This window comes from Opisthocomus hoazin, chromosome 1, assembly GCF_030867145.1.
Source record: "Opisthocomus hoazin isolate bOpiHoa1 chromosome 1, bOpiHoa1.hap1, whole genome shotgun sequence".
In the NCBI taxonomy this organism is placed as follows: Eukaryota; Metazoa; Chordata; class Aves; order Opisthocomiformes; family Opisthocomidae; genus Opisthocomus; species Opisthocomus hoazin.
In genome coordinates this window covers 126,378,376-126,399,392 of record NC_134414.1, presented here as the reverse complement: position 1 = coordinate 126,399,392, position 21,017 = coordinate 126,378,376, and the positions used below count along the sequence as shown (strand labels likewise).

At 42.0% G+C, this 21,017-nt stretch overlaps 1 protein-coding gene across 3 annotated transcripts in view; it reads left to right on the top strand.

The window, feature by feature from the left end:
- Positions 1-208: 208 nt before the first annotated feature.
- The window catches only part of EPHA3 (EPH receptor A3), a 234,058-nt gene continuing 213,249 nt past the window's right edge, over positions 209-21,017 (top strand). For all 3 annotated transcript variants that reach the window (XM_075434971.1, XM_075434980.1, XM_075434962.1), the window contains exons 1-2: positions 209-391; positions 17,560-17,624. In XM_075434971.1, coding sequence (XP_075291086.1) covers positions 298-391; positions 17,560-17,624 — 159 coding nt within the window. In that variant the 5' untranslated portion in view covers positions 209-297. The remainder of the gene's footprint in view (positions 392-17,559; positions 17,625-21,017) is intronic.

Genomic DNA, 21,017 nt, shown 5'->3' with positions numbered 1-21,017 from the left:
GGGTGTCCCGGTGCGCGGACGGCGACCCCCGGGCGCGCCAGCCCCGTGGCAGCCCCGCTCGGGAGCGCCCCCACCGCCCCGCTCCCCGAGGGCGGGCAGGTGGGCGGGGCGGCGCTAGGGCCCGGGGCGGCGCGGCGGCGGGGCCGGGCGGGGCGGCCCCTCCCGGGCGCTGCGCGGAGGCGGGCGGGCGCGGGGCATGGTCCCGGTGCCGGCGGCGCGGAGCGGAGCGGGCGCGGAGCGGTGCGGTGGCATGCGGCGCGGAGACATGCGGCTCTGCCTGCGCGCTGCCCCGCCGACATGGACCGCCTGCCCCCGCCGCTGCTGCTGCCGCTGCTGCTCTGCGCTGCCCTCGGCGCCGCCGGGCGTCTGAGCGCCCGCCCCGGCAACGAAGGTGAGCCGCGGCCCCGCCGGGGACGGGTGGGTGGGGGACCCCATCTCCCTTCCCTCCCCCCCTTTCATATATTTTTCCCCCCCCCCTTTTTTTTTTTTTTTTTCACTTTTTTTTTTTCCTCTCCCTCCCCACGTTAAGGTGGTCCCGGGCGGCGGCTCCTCGCCCCGGGACCGCGGGGCTCTCCCTGGCGTTGCGCTCTCTCAGCGCGGCCGCCGCCCGGTGCGGTGCGGTGCGGTGCGGGGGAGCAGCCGCCCCGCTCCTCGCTCCCCGGGGAAAGTTGGCGAGGGGAGGGCGGCCCGTGGCCCCCCCCGCGGGGCGAGGTGGGGAGCGGGAGGGGGAAGGGGCCGGGGGCCGCCGGACCCCGCAGGTGCCCCCGCGTCCCCGGCGCTGCGGCGGCCGGTCCGGGCGCGGCTCGCCTCGCGTGGGTGGGTGGGTGGCAGTAGCCGGGTTCGCTCGTTAGTTAGCACCGATCCGCTGCGAAGGGCGAGGGGTAGCCCCCGTCCCCCTCCCGCCGGCGGCCGCGGAGCTGCGAGCCCCGCGGTGGGTGCGGGGGTGGCGGTTTCACCGGGAGTCCTCTGTTTGCAAACTTTTAATTAATGCGAAGAAGCAGCTGGCTTCCCGGTAAAACCCCTTTTTGGTTCCGTGGCGGGTTTTTTAACCCGTTAAAATGATGTGTGCCTGCGTGAATGCTTGTAAATTTTCGGGAACAAAGCGCGAGTGGCTTGTTCTGCTTTGCCGTGGTGATTTTTAAGATGACATTTGATGCAAGCACATGTTGGATTTCAGGGGAAAATAACGATCGCTAGACACTGTTAGAAAAAGCAGCCGAAATACTTAAGAAAAAGATAAGATTGCCCTTTCCCTATGAGAAAAAAAAAAAAGGAATGCAGCTTTTGCTCGCTTGCCCGGCGGAGGCAGCCGGCGTGAGCAGGGTGTCCAGTGCAGTCATCTTCAGGGGTAAAATCTGAAGGCCAAAGGTTGTGAAGAACTTCTGGCATCGAGCAGCCGTGTAAAACTTGCACCTGCTTGAGCTGTGGTGTTTGCCTAGAGAAGCGGGTATCAAAGCTGTTAATAATTTCTCCTGCAGAAACAGTGCTGATGCACTTATTGATATTCCGGGTGCTTGCGGGAGAAGTCAGTGAGATAATGACTTCAAATTATTTTTGGAAGGAAAAAGAAATATAATATAAAAGAAGTAAGGAAAGATTCAAACTTTACAAAGCCTGGGTAATCTTAAATGAGTTGGTTTTATTACTGGGAAGAAGCTATGGCACCGTTATACCAGAATAGCAATGTATCATCTGTTTGTATGTTTTATGTAAATTTGTTTTGCGTGCATGGTGCTTTATAGGTTATTTAAAAGAATGTGCTCTTAACACTTGGTCACTTTAAAGCCTCCAGATATGTGCTATTTTGTAAATATTGTCATCTTTCACAAAGGATTTTCAGAAAAAAACCCAAGAGCGTTAGTAGGGGTTACTCTTGTCTCATTATAAAAAGCTTTTTGAGAATGGATCTAGTTCTGTCAGTCAGCGGAGCAGCTCTGCCTCCACGGCAGTGGTAGACAGTCACAGTGTGTAAACTGAGGCTTCTCATGCAGAAAAGATATTAGAGCATTCTGGTTTGCAAAAAAAAGAAAATGCTTTTTGTTTCTTTCTTTAAAATCACTGGCACTGAGAATTGAGAAAGGAGGAAAAAAATCATACAGAATGCGCATTAAGCATACTTGTCTGAGTTAGCTTTCAGCAGATGCTGCTTCCATTCTCTCTTTTCAGTTTTAAGAACTTGCGTGATTTGGGCAATATTTCCAAAATGGGTAGTGTAAACAGTATACATGGAGTTACCAAACAGTAATTCACTTCTTCATGCTTACTTTTTTTCAAGTATGTGTTTTGCTATTCCTTTCAAAAACGAAAAAAAGAAAGAACGCTGACAGTTTATTTTTAAAATGAGATCAACTTTAAAGGACTTGCCCCCCCCCCGCCCCCCCCCCTTTAGGAAAGCTCTGTAATTCCTTTATTTATTTACAGAGTATTTAGGCTGATCACGTGAGTTTAGAAATCTGAATTATTATAATTTGCTGACACACTAAATTGTTTGGCAATCATGCATTAGCATGCAGCTTTAAATCATGTCAGAAAATTACATATTCATCTTTTAAATAATCTTTTTCTCACCACCTCACTCACCTACTGTTGTTACCATACGTTTCCTCCCAAAACTAGAGTCCGATGTTTCTGCATTTGTGTGAGGTATTTAGAAAAGTTCTTGTTTTCCACCACTGAGAAGGAAAAACCTGTGCTTTGAATGGAGATTATTAATATAGACATATAAATAAAAATGTATGCATTTTTTTTCTGCACTTCATATTAAAGCTACTGTTGAAATTCTCCTCATGGGTTGTTTTAGCAAAGGATGGAATTAATTTTTGCTGCAGGTATGTAGCTTTGTCAAACTTCTGGGGGACATGAATGTTGCAGTAGACATGTTAAAAGAGTACATTCGGAGCCCCCAGTGATGTTTCCTGAATTTATTTGGCTTGGAGGAATTATTCTGTTTTTTAAATACAACTTCAGTTAACATTTACAATTAGTACTAAAGCTGACGGCTGTTTGAGTTAATACTAATACTGCAATGGAAGTGAATGGGGCGAAGGGAGAAAATGATGAAAGAGGGGCTGAAGGTGAGTTGTTGGCGTATTTCACACTGTGGTATTAAATGCAGTCCATTTTTTTTTTTTTTCTTGGAGTGCTTGAATTTTTATTAAATTGCTTCATCCCAGAGAATTTTCATGTAGAGCTTTTTCTTGAGAAAACACATAATTTTCTGCTGACTTTATTTTTAAACTATCTGCCGTGCTCATCACAAAGCTGCATGCATTTTACCTATGTAATCAGAGAAGCTCAAGAAAGGTCTCTGAAGTTCAGCTCTATCTGTGTGCAGTGGTAAGGTGTGTGCCATTTTCTGCCACACAGGAAAATGTCAGGAAGATTTAACATCTAACTTTTTCAGTTTGAAGTCACAAATGGAACCCCGTAGGTGCATAGAAACCACATGTTCTGCTCTTCCATTCTGGTGAATATTTTCCACGTAGGGAGGATTGTGGGTTTTTTCTTAGAAGGATGCAATTTCTTTCTGAATAATTCCCATGGTGTCAAGAAAGCGAATGAACTATATCATTCTGTAATTTAATAATTTTTCCTCAGTCTCTTCTGCAACTATATTGCCTGCCTGAGGGTACCAGCAACCTTAATTTCACTGTTTTATAACCCACAACAGTTAACACTTGACCTAGGTCATTAACAGGATTATCAGCAAATTTGTTTAAGCTTTTACTGACAACCTGAATTGCTTCAATAATATTTTGACTGTGCAGATAGGAAACTTCTTGTAACCTCTCAATCTAGCATAAAATTAATTTTTTGCGAATACAGCTACCAAAAGATCAATATGGTAAATCTGCTTACAGTACTCGGTTTCAAATAGTGTCTGTTTTGGTTTACAACAAGAAGGTTCCAATCAGCCTCTCTCTTCAGTCGGTATTGGACTTGGAGATGTGGTTTCATCTTTTATTCATTGATTACCGTCTCAGAACTTTGCATAACTGCGCAATTAAATGCACCATTTTATCTGGGCTGGTCTCTGTTAACACTTAAAGGCACTAAAGACGATTTACTGTGCCTTTGTACTAATGACAGCTCTTGGCGTGGTTTTGAAAAACACGGTGCTTGCCCATGGAGCAAAATGCTTGCCCAACTTTCACGTGTAATTTTGGGAAAGGCTGGCAAAGCTGGAAACTTTTCAGTAGAATCAAAAGGGCTTACACGGGAAAATGCTTTTGATGAATCTTTCCTCGCTGTGTGTCAGGTATCGTTAGGTCTAGAGAAGTCTTCATTTGTCGTGACCCAGTTCCTGCTGGTGCCTCTAGCTTGCTCTTGAGTGTTTCTCTGTAAAAGGAGTTAAAAGGAGGTTTAGAAATCTTAATGGGATACCTTTTAAAATTTAATTTCAGAAAGGTCAAAGTTGGGGGGTCTAGAGGGCTGTTTTTCATACAGCTGTACCTTATCCAGAGCTTCTGTGCTCAGTCCTAAGATGTACAATTAGACAAATAATGAACATGTTTTAAAATTCACAGTGTGATGTTTTTAAAATCCTGTGCAACAGGAGAAGTAAGTTGGGTAAATGCCTCATTTTCTGTCAACGTTTTTGATAGCAGGCTGTAACAGATGAAATAATGTATTTTCTTTTCTGTTTGTTGCTGAAGTTTGTCTTGTCTTACTGCTGATTTCAGTACCGCGGATTAAAAATCGCTGTGTTGTCTGTTGCAAACTTAAAGCAGATGTTTGAAATACAAAGATGTCCGAATTGGACACAGCAATTAATTCTTATTGCATTTAATTTGGATACAATGTATTTGCTACCCAACAAAGCAGTCGGGGCATAGAAACGGGTTAGAACTCTTCTGTCCTCTCAGCCTCAGGAAATGAGGCTTCAGAGGCACTACCAGAAGGGACGGCATTAAACAGATAATAGGCACACTGCGTTTAGCAGAGGTTTACATGAAAGCTTTGCAGATCAGGAGTGCATTCTGATTGAACTTAAATTTTTCATTCACAGCTGGGAAGATGTACAAATTAGTTTTAATTTTTTTTTTTTTTTAACTATCTGCTGGAGTTAAGTAAATTGCTGTTAGTATACTTACTTTTGATTCTGCCTGAGAACTTGTAGGTTTTCCTCTAGGAGTGTATGTAATGGCTCTTGTTCTTGTAATCCTCACTTGATGAAAGTTTAGAAATATGGATGCAGGTGTTCGTTTTCATGTTTTCAGAGCTCTGGATTTTATCACCAGCGAGGGTCACTACAGAGCTGTTACTGAACACAACTGTACCGTGTGTAGATCTTTATACCGAGCCTGAGTTAGTTCCGTAGGGTACCTGTAGTTTAGGTAGGTACTGACGCTTTGTAGCTGCTGTTTGATTTTTCTTTAAAAAAATACACATAACCAGACATGTCTTTACTTTTGTTAAAGTTCAAAGCTCTACTCAGTGGAACTGGTATTGAAACACAGAAAGGTCATTTTTGATACTCTAAAGTGCAAAATTGACTGGGCTTGTCCAGAGGTGTTGGATAAAACTTCAGAGGTGGGGCAGAGGGATCTCACAAACCATCACCTTTCTAAAGGATAATTCTGGCATCCAAAGAGTTGCTTTTCTGGAGTGAGATGTAGGGATGTTTTTTTAAACATTTCCTTTCTTATGAAAAAGGTTTGTTCGATTTCTTGAAGCGTTGTTGAAAACTGTTGAAAATATATTTATGGGAGAGGAAAAGGTTTGCAATCAGAAAGGATACAGTGAGATGGAAAATTTTTGTTTACAAACATGTGAGTACTGCTAAGTGATCCGTTTTGCTAAAAATTCACCGATGTAGCCCTTCTTATTTCCTTGAACACTGTTGAGCCGGGGTTGGTTTTTTTTTCAGATTTAAACTGTTCTAAACAAGAACCGAAACTTAACAGAAAATAGTTTAATGCAGTAGATGAGATACGAACTCCCAGTGGTGTAATTTTGGAAACAGAATGTGGTAGTAATTTGCTGCATTAGGGTTGTATTCCCCACGGGTGGTCTTGTGCTTCTTAGTTTCTTAGGCGCTTGATAAATCCTAGCACAAGTACTTATTTTGCAGTATAAATACTCGTTTTGCAGTGTGAAACTGGTATAAGATTAAAATTCCATCCCTTGGACTGAAGGCTCCTTTTAAATTTCTGCAGTGAATGAATGAAAGAAATAAAGATGCAGAAATAAAGATAACCCTGCCTGAAAGAAATCTTGGGATCGTGACAAAAAAGTTCCAGTCTATGAGAGTTACGGGTAGCCTGAATGAAACACCAGCACATACAGCTTTAAATTTGCCGCGATGTTATTAAACCAGACATACTGTAAGCAGAAACTTTAGTGCCACGCTCCTTTTTTTTCATTAAACTACTGTGTCCTGCTGTTTCAGGCAAAATATGGAGGAAAATCCCATTAATCTTCTGGAAAAATATTGATGAAAGAAGAATAGCAGACCGAAGGAACAGTGGTTGAAACTTGTGAGCAATTACGTGAACAATAGGATGAATGTTAAGGTTCGGTCAGGGCAGTTCAGTGTAATAAGGTGTGGGAAAGATGCTTTTTTATTTCCAGCTGGTTTCTCATACTATTTTTATATCTATATTTGCATGGAAAGGTTTGCATTGCATTGGTCCTTTTTTTAAAAAAAAAAAACCAAAACCAACAAACTAAAAAAACCTGCTGAGGCATAGCTGCCTCATATAAGAGGGCGATAATTAAAGCCCAGAACTTTTTAATTGGTGCCTAAGAAAGGAGGGGTTCGTAGAAACTCTAGAGCGATGAGTTACCATTTAAATAAACAATAATTAAAACACAAAAATGTATTTTGGTTCACGGTAGGCTTCTCGCAAACTTTGTGCGGTAACGAATAGCACTGAGTGACATTGGGTTTCTTGATTTAGTTGTTGAGAAGGTGGAAGGCAGTGAGGGGGTTTTTACTCTGCCTGAGTTTTGGAGTGGCAGGGCTTTTTGAGAGATCTCTTTTGGAGGGGGAGAGAAGGATTAAAGGAAGAGGATAGGTAGGCAGAGGTGAAGTGAAAGTTGGACCTGAATCTTGGGAAAATCAAACCAAAATCCAAACTTTCTCCAATTAATGACAGTGTTAGGAACCCAGAATTCAGTGCTGACAATGATCTGAATGCTGAGCAAAGCACAAATTAAGAAATTCCTTGCCTCCCTGAAAGTCTAAGCTTTGTTTACATTAGGAAGCTTCACGACTATGATTTACCAGTGGTGAATTGCAACAGAGGCTGCAGTTAAGACAGGGTAGAGGCATTTTTACTTTTCTATTTAATCTTTCTGTAACAGTGCTTTCTTAAAAAAAGAAAAAAGGAAAAGAAAAGCAAGGTATGTCTGTCCAGCCTTAATATTCGTGATCAGCCATGGGAGAACACCCGCTTAAGGCATTTCACAGAATCACAGAATCACAGAATAGTAGGGGTTGGAAGGGACCTCTGTGGGTCATCTAGTCCAACCCCCCTGCCGATTTCAATTCGTATTGAAACAAGTTCTGAGGTGGTAAGGGCATTATCCTGCAAAAACTTTTCTCCCACGTATGATTTACCTTGGAGAGCAGAATTCCTAGCAGCGTTTGGGAGTTCAGTTTTCCAGGAGAATGTGGTTACAGCTGTGGAAAATGCACTGTGCTCATGCAAACCATCTAGAGGTAACCCAACTGCAGGGAAACCTCATCAGCCTCTCTGAATCCCTGCCTGCCCTCCCACACTGCCCCGCAGTCTTCCTCTCAGGCCTGTGCTTTTTCTTCTGTCCCTTCCTTCCCATAAATCAACGCTCAGCCATGAAGAGTCGAAGGCAAAGATCGTCTTTTGTTTTACTGATTGGGCAGACTGCATGTCCATTCCTCATCACCAAACACTGAGTACCGGAGGGGGGATGCTTTCAGCCTGTAGATGCCCAGAAAAAAAGGGATGGGAGAAGAAACGTATGTTTAATGGCATTGCTTTTTCCACAGTTAGTTGGTTGTGTTGATCCTGAAAGCTGGGTTCCAGCTGGACGGAGGGTGTTCAAGAAATTGAAGCAGAAGTTGTTCATGCTACCCAAGGAAAGCAATTCTGGAGAAGACGCATGAGGAGCATGCTTAGTTAGTGGAACGCAGCGGAAACCGGAGCTGTTTGTGGGAAGGTGACAGAAGTAGAGGAATAAGCAGAAGACAGGGGTCTGAAAAACTGGCTTGTGGGTAGATGGGGGTAGAACAGTCATTTTAGCATTTACCTTTGTTATAAATATTTGTATTTCTCACATATGGAAATAGTGAAAAAAGATGTTAGCGGGGTTTTGGTTGCAAAGGCAGCAAATGAAGTCAAGGGCAATTCCATTTTTCATATGGATAGCTCAGCACACATGTTCTGCATTAATTACCTCCATAAATTCTGTTAACCTGGCAAACAATGAAAATATCATGTTGGTGACATCAGTGTATTGGAAAATAAAACCGGTTTTAGCATCTTGATTTTCTCAACATGACATTTGGGGAGATTTTTTATGCTATTGGCATTTGACTCCCCCAATTTGCACCAAGATGTGTAATGATTTGCTCTGTGGGTTTATTTTATCTGTGGGCTAGCTGTGAGGACCCAAGCATTTCGTAGCCTGTGCGAGCTGGAACTCTTGATTCATGGAAGTAGAGAAGAAAAGTTTAAAAAGACTCTGTCAGGGCACACCTGAGTAAGGTGGCTTTCCAAATGCACGGCTTTGTGATTCTTAGAATTTTTTTTTTTTTACAAGTTCGTAACTTCTGTGTTTCAAACTTAAAAAAAACCCAGAACCACAAATCGCACAGCCAAACCCAACACAACAATATTCACTTGCACGAATTTTTATTTTTCTGTGCTCCATGCGAGGAATTTCTTAAAAGCAGTGGTTTTTTTCTGGGTTGTGGCATCTTGCCAGCTGATTCACTTGGGGAGTATCACAGGCATTTTCACAAATGCGTGGTTGTTTGCTGGACTTATGCTCTGGTCCCCATCTCAAAAATTTCTGTCCTCAAAGGAGTACTGATTACTTGCTGTGATTTTTGGTGATTTCAGGACCTTGAATTTGTTTGAACTGCAGCAAAATTTGTGGGAACTTTGGAGCTTTTAGTCATGGGAGCTGCGTGTGCCCAGATGTCTTTTCTGTGATGTTTTTTTGGTGTCTAGAATTTTAGAAACTGCGTGTGTCGTACTAGGTTTTGAATTCTTAATTTGCCTTAAGCGAACACGGACACTGTGGTGACACATTTTTTCTCCCCTTTAAGTTGGTAGAAGCCATCCCAAGGGGGATCTTTGTGATACTCTGGTAGACCCCAAATCTATCGGATCTTCAGAGAGCTCGATTCTTCAAAACTAGTAAATACTGAATATTATTTTTTTCCCAAGGGAGGAGGAATGCAGAAGTAAAAAACTTTGTTGTGCAGTGTGCTTAAGCCCTTTTGAGAAGCATTTTAGAGCTTATTAAAATTATTTGAGTTATGTTTGCTGTTGAGTTTTGGCTAGACATAGGCATATGGTGCTATTTGATGGGATTTGGACACCCAACGGGACCGGCAAATACGACGCATCCTGCAAGAGACCCACATCTGTTCTGGGCTGGTGAACAGCATGGAGTGACTGGGTTTAGGTAACAGAATCTCATCCTTAGTTTCTGATATAATGTGTTGGGTTTTTTTTCCTGAGAAAGGTGAACTTGGGTTTTGCAATTTAAACTCCCTTTTAACAAAGTGGCCCTAATTTTGCATTTACATGTTTAACACGGTGCCTCACTGATGTTTAATGCTATAGTAGTAGGGTAGAATGAGATTTTCAGGATTTGGATTTGAATATTGAGTTCAGCTGAGCAGTAATTCAGGTATCTCATGGTTTATGCCTCTTGCAGTAGGTACTGGAAAAGGACCATTTGGAACTGTTTTAAAAAAAATGAATGCAAAGAAGTGAAAGTGACACAATAATTTGGAACCCATTAGGTTAATCCATTTTTAATTTTTATATCCTTGTCTTAATGAAAAGAACTGGCGCATATCAACTTACAGGAAATAGCCTAATAAAACTGAAATCTTATTAGGCCCCTTTGATAAACATTGCATTCCAGCCCACCAGTCATATGTTTTTGCATACTTGGAAATTGAGCTTTACGCCACTTTAACAATATCAAGAGAACTCTCATGTTTCAAACAAATAAAAAAGAAATAAAATCTGTTTTGTCTGTGTTCATCCGTGAGAATGGATGGGCGGTTGTCAACATAACGCAGACAGGTAAAAACAGCGTACAGATTTGTCACCTCACTCCTAGAAAAAGAGCTGCTAGTTCATCTGTCATCATCAGCGCAGGAGCAGCTTGTCTGTGTGTTCTCTTTGCAGCAGCCAGAGTAACTTCTGCAAGGTGCTAAGGTAAGAGGTTACACCGGTATGGACTCGGTACAGATTGAGAGGAGGGTAAGATGAAAGCTTACATGCGCTGCGTTGCCTTAGCTGTCGCTTGGAGTCCCTCCGCGATAGGATGGAGGGGATCGGCGTTTGGCATTACGTGAACACTCCTAGCAACAAAATATTGCTATTTTTCTGCTCCGCTTTGAAATCAGTTCCAGTTTTGTCTGCGGAGGAGGAGCAGTATAGTTCTGCAGTTTTGTTCTCTGAAACCTCTCATGTGAGGCTTTTATTTTTGGACCTGGTTGTCGTTGTCGTGTCTGTTCGGGAGACTTAGGACGGTGTTGTCCCTTTTCCGCCCGCAGGCTCCACGCTTGGCGAAAGGAGGAAGCCTGCTGGGGAGCTTCTTTCTGCTTGGTGGCGAGAGCTGGGCTGAGGCACAGCCATGGCCCCCTGCGAAGGGGGCACGGGAGCATCACCAGTCCCACGCAGCATGGAAACTCGTGCTGCACGCAGCAAGCAGGGACAGGGCTGCTGTGCGGTCGTGGAGCTCCCTGATCAGCTCTGGTGTTGCAGTTTACAGCCCGTGCTTTTATTTATGGGCGTTCCTGCGTTGCGTATCGCTGTCCTGTGTTCCCTTTTCCGCGGCAGCCTTTTGAGAGAAACTTGCAGTAAGGTTCCTGCTTTGGCTGCTTCGGTGTTCAGCTGTAGGAGATACTGAGGTGTCTGAATCTGGCCTCAGGCGCTTTTGGGGAGTGTGTCTGATGAGAAGGGTAAGATCTGGGAGGAAAAGGAAACTCTTCAAAAGCTGAGGACAACTGCCATAAAAACAGAATTTGCCAAATAATCTAATGTAGGAACCTTATATGTTCTATAGAAGCAATAATCTATAGGGTAACTTGCCACATGTTGCTAGTATTTTGTCTTTTCATCTGAGATTTGTAAGACAATCTCTTCATTTTGGAAGCAGTTATTTACTGAACATTTAGATGAAAATAATGGAGGCTTGGGCTATCCAGTCCTCTTTCGTGAAGATTCCTGTGTTCAGTATTGGAGCAACTGTTTTTTAATTCACTTTGGTTTTCCCTTGTTTGTTCATCTCTTGCCCCCACCCTAGTGGAGTTCTTCAGTCAGCAATTTAACCACAGATTGAACGTGACAGTTGCCAAACTTGGAATGTTCTGCACAAAATCATATTTGTGTTGTACAGTATAATGGCACAGGCAAGAAGGGTTAAAAGTGCAGACCTCACAGCGTTGTGCCTCTCGAAGGACTGTAGTCTGGCTGTGAGCTGTAGCAGAAATCTCGCTGAGAAATCTCCCATTTGGACAAGAGTTGTGCAGTAAATGGGCCAAACTTTGTTGGCACTTGGGCTGGGTGTGCATTACAAAGTATGCTCTACAGGCTGGTTTTAGGAGACTTTACTCTGTGTAGCTTAGTGTCACTTTGCTTCCTAGGATGTCAGAGGCTGGTGGGAGGCAGCTGTAAAAGCAGAGCTGGTTTACGGGGACATAGAATATCTCTCTTATGCTAAGGTCATTTTCTTCTGAGCAATAGTAACCTCTTCACTGCAATATTTGAGGGGAAATGCAGGACCGTAAAAATCACAGGAGAGTTGGCTTTTGTTAATGGACAAGCAGCAAATTGCACCCCAAGTCTGCTGCTTAAAAACCAGCTTCACGGTTGGACACCCTTCCGTGAAGAGAGTATTGCATTGGTTAGCACTGCTTCATGGAGTGGTTTCTTATCTACTGATTTTACTTATTTCTTTATTTGTTTTCCCTTTCCAAGGATTTCGTGCTCTACCTTAGCAAATTTCAGCATGATTTCAGCAACGTCAGCTGATCCTAGTTGGCAGTTCTGGTGAATGCACCGAGGTGCAACTTTGGCCTTGCCAGTCTGGCTGTAGATGTTGCATCGAGCTTAGAGTAAACGAAAGTCACAAAGCTGATTTGCTGCCTCTCTTATTTCACTTATTGCCACTGCGGGGGGAACGGAGACTTGTGAAGACTCAGATCAGTGCTGGTAGGTGGATGAAAATCCGGGTGCAAGCCCCTTTGCTGAGAGGAGGTCACCATTCTAAAAATGTACATCAGGCTTTGCCCTGACTCCACTCTGTCCCACCCCAAAACCAAGTTCTGGCTGACTTCCTGCCGCAGAGTATTTTCTTTGCTGGCCGGGATTATATGACATGTTTCAATTATGGGCATTCACCCTTTTTTTTTTTTTTTGTTGTATAGGAAATTTAATTTTCCCCACTTGTTGGCATTTTTTTAAAAACTAACTAGCGTATTTCTAAACTGACAGTTGGAGTCCAAACAGGAAAAGACAAAATAGTGGTGGTTTCTTGTTATTTGGGTTATTTTTTTTAACTTTTAATTGGAAATGTTTATTAGTTGAAAAAAAAATATTTTATGTATTTTACTTTGTTGGCTAGTGCTCTGTATTTTCTTTGTAAAGAATATGATTTGGAAATTCTTTCCAATGGTGAAGTCATTTGTAGGTGGTTCCTTTGATATTGCAAGTTGCCCCCTAGTAGGCTTTTGTCCCCATTTCTTAGCAGTGAGGGGTATTTCGGGGTGGTTCTACCTGGCACAACATTTGTTTGTGTATTTTTTGCTGGGGGGGAGGTGTTTATACTGTGTTCAGTTCATTGCAGCAGTTGTTACTCCACGTGTTTCTGGAAGTGCCGCTGCGTTCAGACTGTGTTCAGGTATCTTGTCAGCTTTACAGTTCGCTGTTTCACTGGTGTTGCTCCTGATGAAACCTGCTGTTAGTCAGCCCCACGGCAGGCCCTTGGCCATCGCCCTCCAACTGGAAGCAGTTTCTGGTAGCGTGAGGGGGCCCGCGTGTCAAATCCCACCCAAGCCTTCGTTCCTCTTCTGCCTGAATGAAAAAGAGAGTGAGCGAGCGTTGCAGTTCATGCCCACATCCCTGCTCTGGTTGCTGGAAGGAGATTCGTCTTTACCCCCGAGCAGAAATGCATACTGAGGGAACTCACAATGCTTTCTGTTGCCGTTGTGAATGGGGAAGGCCAGAAGAGCCGGGCAGGAGAGAGCTTTTGAAAAGAGAACGTGTTCTTAACCGGCATTTTGCCGGTATGCTGCCGCTTGGCAGAGGTATCTGCAGTGCACAGTGCGGTGAGCAAGGCTGTTGTACAGAAGGACAAGGTCACGGATTTTCAGAGCCAGGAGTGATGGTTGCTCAGTTTCTATAGCACTGCAGTATTTTAATACCAGTAAATTCTCCCTCGTACTTACCACTAGTTTTAAAGCAAGTTAATTACATGGTGGGAGCCAGTGCAGGACACTGAGCTTACTAGGCAGCGCTGGATTTATTAATTTATTTATTTAAAGTTATTTTATGAGAACTCCTCTCTGTTTCCTCACCATAACCTGTGATCCTTTTCAAGAAAAAAATTGTTTTTAGGAAAAAATTGTCAAAAGCAACAAAACTGTTCAGCTAGTTTAAGAGTTACCCTCAGTAACAGGCTGGCCAACCTCAGAGATTTGTGTAAGAGCTAGCTGAATGGTGCTCCTACAGTTTTGCAGGAGGAGGAGATACAAGGAGAGCAAATGACGTGTGTGAGAAATGCAAGCTTCAGAAAGAGCCTGGAAATCTTGATTCTCTTTCATGTGGCCTGAGTTGTAAAACTACCTCTTTACTCTCTGCTGGGAAGTGGTAATAGGAAGGAAGAAGAGTTATTAGCTTTATTTTTGGGACATGATATGCCCACCCTTCCTCTTCTGTTCCCTAATATCCCATTTAAGAACATGAGAGTTGTGGGTAATCAGTCTCTGAGATTAGGACCATATCTGACCTGCGGTTACGACTGCTTGCACAGCCATGCTCTTCACTGGGCCAGTTGCTTTGGGGTATCTGATTGTTACAGTTGCAGGGGAAGAAAATGTATTGACACACAAAGTAGCTTGACCTCTTTGTTTTGTTTTGTTTTTGTCTTTTCTCAAGTTGTACAATTCCCTTCATGCTAGTGTGGCGAGGGCTACACACCTTGCACAGGTCAGTGCCACGAGAGAGGTTGGAATTTCTCTCCAGTTCCCTCTTTCGTCTGGTAAACACGTGGCTGTAGGCTTAAGTAGCACATTTAAAAATTGGCTTCCATTGAACTTTAATTGTATGTGGAAAAATATGAGCATCAGACTGATACATGCCTGCTGCTGCTGATCTGGCTGAATCTAGTGAGGGAACTTCAGGTTTTCTGACCTTGGGCTGCTGGATATTAACTAGTTAATTGAGATGACAAGCTTTGTTCCTTGCACAAATGAAAATGGAAGAAGTTGAAGATTGTGCAGTATGAAAGCATGTAAATATGTTTAGCACAAAACTGCTTTTTAATAAAGTTAAAGGTCTGGGACGTAACTCTGCTTTGATTTTTTTTTTTTTTTGTCAGTAATGGGAGCATTGATACCACTCTTTAGGAACCTACTTGCATTCTCTGACTTGCATCTGACCTAGCAGCCTACTGTCGTCACTATGAAAACCTCCCCTCTAAGGATTTCTAAAATGCAGTGAAACACAGCCAGTTTGAAAGAGATGAGGAAGATAAGGGAGGTGGAATGAAAGAGGGAGGCTGAAAAAATACTCTTACTGTCATAGGTTTGATCCTGATGTATTGCAACGCAAGTTGCCCCATGGCTGAGGCATCTACCTGTCGTGGGGCATGCATGGCTTGCAGTGAATGTTTAATGGATTTAATTGCCACCCCTGTCCCTATCATAATGCCTGTGAGTGCTTCCTGCAGGAGTACCTGGTAAACCTGCTCTGAGAGAGAGCAGGCAGCAGGGAGTTGCCCCTTATGGAGGTGGCAGAGAGAGATACGGACTGTGATGCTGAAGGCTCGTCTTCTGCACCTCGAGGGCGAGCTGTAACTGCTAGGCTGCTTGGCAAGTCCGGAGAGGGAAACTATCGCCAGGTTGTGAGTCTATTGGCTGTTGGCTTTTTCCCCCAGATGAGACTGATGAATTTGCACTGAATCCATACATTTCAGAGTGTCTGCAATCACGTTTTCAAGAAACTTATTCTTAAATAATAAATATATTACTTAAATTTGCTCCTGAGTGATTTGCCTTAGCAACTTATTGACAACTAATTTACCTCAGAAGTCATAGTTCCTTCACCACCATGTATTGCCGGTGTACAACAAACATATCTGTCTTAGCCCAGGAGATCTGTAGTCTGTGTGAATTTGTAGTCACAAAAGCAAGAAGTACACTTTTTCCTTTTGAATTTTTATTATTATTTCCTTTATATAGATGCAAACCTTGCTTCAGAATAGTCTGCCGAGGGCCCTGTGCACTCAATAAAGGATTGACTGATTTTTATTTGTGTAGTTGATTTAGAATTTAATTATTGATAAATTCAGAGCTAAGAAATACATAATACTGCATTATGTTCTTCCTGTAAGATAAGTAAAGATACTTTGTTTACTGATGTAGGTAAAAATTCAAAATACCATTGTTTTCATTTAAAGAGGTGTATAACTGCAGGGGGAAACATTTTTCCTCACACAGATGACAGAGAAGCTCATTCATGGTAGTATAGCACTGCATATATACACATACACAACACAAATGCATGTGCACACAAATGTGGACAAATGTGTATATTTATGGTCGTTTATAGCATGGTCTTATTTCTAATAATGTTCACCTGTTTTTCCCTACTGTGTCTCCTCCTGCACATCCCAGTAACAGAAAAAATAATACCTTCATAGCTCACTTTTTTTTAAAGTGATGTCCAAAATTAAACAGCAATTAAAAGGAGAATGATGAAATAATACAAATAGCTTAACTTAGCAGAATCAGAGATAATTTTCCTCATTTTTTCCCTTCCAAGTCCTATTCTTTTATTTTCTCTGAGCACTAACACCCAGACCATCTGGTTCTGGAGCAGTGACAGCCCTTCAGGCTTACAAATAGAAGCTGAAGCTGGTCAGACTGCACAGTGACCAGCTCCAATAGATCCATCATTCTCAGGTGTTAAAATTCCTTTGCATATGATGGGATTTATTTTTTTTTTCTCTTTGTCAGTTATTTCTGTACTAAAGGAAAAAAAGATGGGGGGGAGGAGTGGGACACAATGAAAATAAGCCCAAATTGGAGATAATAAATACTGAAGGAGCACAGATTTGTGCAGTCTCAAACAGCATTGTCATGTTGTGTACCAATATTTCATTGGTTTGTATTTATAGAGAGGCTGGTTTTTTTGTATGATACTTTGTATCAATTCACCTGTTCTGCTTCATGTTAATAAATGGTTAGTTAGGGAAGGGTGTGATTAAGCACTTTGAGACTATGTGGCCAGGATGAGGAACAGAATTTATTTTTGTGCTTATAAAAAAACCCAAGTAAATACCAAAGAAGATTAGCCTGTATTATTTATTTATTTTAAATACCTGTCACATTTTAAAATGGGTATAAAAACACTGTGATTTGATTGACTGGAAAATGTCTATATCGGACTGTTTACAAATAAAATCTTCCTTCTTACTCTGAAAATTGTTTCATGCCTCTAAAAAAAATAAAAGATAACAGCAAGATTAGCAATGAATTGATGGCCCTCTTTAAAAGTAGGTTTGTCTGAACTTGTAACATTGTAAATAATTACTTTTGTATTTAATGTGTTACACATGACATTTAGAGATCACTGCAAGACAATCTGAGAACAAATTAGATTAGAAGGAAGAAAGAACTGCAGGAAAGACTTTAATCAGCGTTCATTATTTATTCCTGTATTCTGAGAAAATTATATATGCCAAATACAGTCCTTTAATCAAATAATGATTAAAATATTCAGATCTCACCTATGTAGTTAGATGCATTGACCCAAATTGCAGGCATCCAAGGGGAAAACGCTGTAGTTTGTGCAGCTGATAGAAGCGCTCTGTTCCCACCCCCTGCTGTAATTAATTTGGCCAGTGATCCATTGTTTGGGTTTTGTCACTTTTTCTGTTTTGAAAAGTTCCCCCGTCTGCTGTTCATACCATGTTTTAAGATAAACAAGACAATCCTTTTCATTTGTCTGTCTGTTTCTTCTTTGTAGCTGACTGCCAGGCCACCTGAACAAATCAACTGCTCGTGAGGTCCCCAAATAAACACGTCTTTTGGTATGGGTAACTGAGGTTAACTGGACAGAGGCAAATCAGACTCATTCCTCTTCATTTTGTCTTCTTTTGTAGTTAATCTGCTGGATTCAAAAACAATTCAAGGGGAGCTGGGCTGGATCTCCTACCCATCACATGGGGTGAGTTCACTAGACTGTGAAATGGAAAAGTGCTGCTACAGGCCAATGTGCTATTTAACCATTGTTTCCTCTTCAGAGGACACTGTACAATAGCGCTGGTTCTTTGGAGCTGCAAAAATAGTCTGCTCTAAACTTGCAGTATATAGCTTACATGGATATGGTGCCTTCTCTGCAGAACATGCATCACACTGTAATCCCCAGGAAGAGCTCCCTCTTACTGGAGAAAATGAAAGTGAGAGGTGCATTGAGGGGAAAAAAAAAATTGTCTTTAGGTACAGTTCCTTCTTCTAATGCGATGTGTATTTCTGAAAGATATCATGGGACTGTTTTATAGTATTACTTGCTAATTTATTCACATGGAAATAGTGTAGGGTGGAAAATGTGCGGACATAAGTGGGTGATGTTAGTACTTATTTGATAACCTTTGTGCTGAATTGCTGAAGTACTGTTACTTATGAGTTAAAACTTTATTAAAGAAATGTGTAAATACTGTTCTTGAGGATTGTGTGTTTTTTTTATTTACCTTGTATCCAGATCTAATGAAACTAGGCATTCTATTTGGAGAAGTAAAAGTGTGCAGTCAGAGCATTCTGTGCTTTTGAACTTGCTAACTCCGTAATTTTCATGTAGCATTTGCCACCAGTCTCTTTCAAATTTTTGACAGTGCATAGCCATTCAGTGGTGCCGATATCTGGTCACTCTCCAGCTTCTTGTCGCTGTTGAATGTATATGTGTAGGAACAGCCCATTGCACTGTTTCTACATGGCTTTCCTGCATTCTGTGACCTGAACAACAACAACAAAAAACCCCACTTGGCAGGCTGAAGCCCTGGTGTCTGGAGCTTCCCTCGCCCTCAGAGAAGGCTGTGCCGTCAAGTCTTTGCTGAAAGAAGGCACTCTGAGACCTGTGGCTCCTTCTCTTGCCGTCCTGTCACTTGTGCCTGCCCTCACGGTGCTTGTTGCCTTCCTCTGTGGCGGTCTCATTTTGGTTTTCTACCTTCAGGATGACAACTCCTAGAAGTGTTCATGTGTCTCTGTCTGCCTGTGACTTCTACCCTATGAGTAAGCCTCTGCCAGAGAGTACTGCCACTTCTGAGTCCTTGGGAAATGTTGTCTCTAGTCTAGGGGCAAGAAGTTGCTAGCTAAGAGTCCAGCCACTGTCCTTTTTTTCCAAACCAGCTGCGCTTTGAATTGTCGGCATTGGCAGGTATTTGCTCATTGGTTTGTTTGTAGGATCGTGAACATCCACGTTTTGATTGTTCTGCGGTTTTGGGCAAGATGTTACTTCACCTTTACCACTTTTACAGAGAATAGTGGTAACAGTGCTTTTGCATCTCTGCCTTATGGGATTCAGTTGTTAATATTTAAGTAGTGCCGCCTTGATATTAAGTGTTATGCAGCTGTTTAGCAGTATTTAAGGATTGAGGCTTGGTTTATTTTTTGAGTTTGTACCCTGGGTCTTTCTCTGTGTCTCTGAACAAATTGTTCCATTCTCATGGGGAAGAAGTGGGAAGAGGGTTCGTGTTTCTTTCTAGTGGCTGTTCCTGCTGACTTTTCCCAATAAGAAACTTCTATAAACAGGATGTCCAAGAGCGAACTCTTCAGCAATTTCTAGCTCATCAGTATTTTTGTCTCCACTTGCATTTTTTTCTTTTTTATTTTTTTTGCAAAGCCTTTTTTGTTGTTGTTGTTTCTCTCCCAGCTGCCCTGCCCTCCTCTCCTTTACTCTTCTGCTCTGTTCATGTCCTTGCAGCTGTGCAGATCTCCTGCTCTGCTCCCTGCAGCTGTGCCTCTCCTGCCTTGGATGCCTAAAGCAGTTGGTAGGGAATGACCCAGGGTATCTTGGGGGCTATAAGAAAAACAGATGTGCTGCATTACCCCACCAAAAAGGGCCTCCAGATCTCTCAAAACAATTTTATTAGCTTCTGCAAATTTTTATCAAGTAAATCCTACACAACTTGTTTGTGTGTGTCTGTGCATGCTGTTCTTATTTACTGTAATATCTACAGATATCAAAGCCAAAGTAAAGAATGGAATTGTACTGATGTTCTTACAAGTTAATGAAATTCTCAGTAAAAATCACATGGTAGTAAATTAATGTAGATCATGTACTATGAGTGGTTTTGTAAGAGAACTGAGACTCTAAACTGTAGTCTTCAAAATAATGTGAAATTTTAACTTTACATATTGAAACATGAATGTAAAGCATACAAATAGTAATGTCTATCCTATCTGAATTGTCATTTTGCTGTAAAATGATGACAACTTGAACATCATGTGAAAGAGATGCCTTCTTTTTACAGCGCTTTATTTATAGTCAATTAATTAAACCTGGTAAATATGGCTGTATCTGTCTCTGAGCTAACTAAAATATGAACTTAAACTTTAGTGGAAAAACATTATAATAAAGATGTCACATCATATTGAAAGATTGCTAATAGCACAGTGGTGATTTACAAGGTAAAGCTAATAGAGCTACACTTGAGGCTGTGATTCACAAATGAGAATATTGGTGTTGTGCCAGTTCTTCTCCAGCATGCAGCAGTGTTCTCATCTGAAACCATAAATGTCAGTAGACTGAGGCTGGTGACTTACAGAATTTTTAAAAATAATTTAGCCAAAGTGTTTAATAAACCTCTTACTAGGCCAATAATATTATTGGTACATGATATTGATTGATTTCTGGCAAAATGACCCAAATTGATCGGTTGTCATTTTCAGCATTCAGTGGTGGTTCTTTATTCTTTTAAGTCTGCCTCGACTTAGGCATATATAATAACAGCTTTCCAGAAATTCCTGAATATTCATGTGAAGACTTATAGCTCATGTGTATTCAGAGATTTCTGTGTCCCACATAAGAACACTCTAATGGCAGTGTTTTAGACCATGGTTAATAATATCACCCTGTAAGAATGTGATCTCTCCTTGAACTATCCCACACAGCCACAGTCTTGGCGTCAGTAACACTGATCTGGTCAAGCTCATTAAAATCCCTTGAGTACAAAACGTCGGCCCCTCTAGATAGCAAGGCAATGGAATTAAAAAATATAATAGCGGTCTTTGCTGATGCCTGAGCGTGATTGGCAGCAGCCACAAGGCCTGTATCCTGTACTATCATCTCCAGCACCTGCCTAGGCAACCTTCTTGTAATGCCAATCAGTGGAATACCAGTTCCATTTCTATAGGTTTCATTAAGGGGGAAAGAAAGCAGAGCTACTTGGTCTGTGCAGAGTATATTATTGATATGCTGATTAAGCAAAACGCAAGTGATCATTAACTGCAATTCACGTAAATTACAGCAGCACAGATGTGGGGGTTGGGAGGATAAAAAAGCAAGTCACTTCAATAATATACAATAGAAATGCAATGGATAATTCATACAGGACAAAAAGAG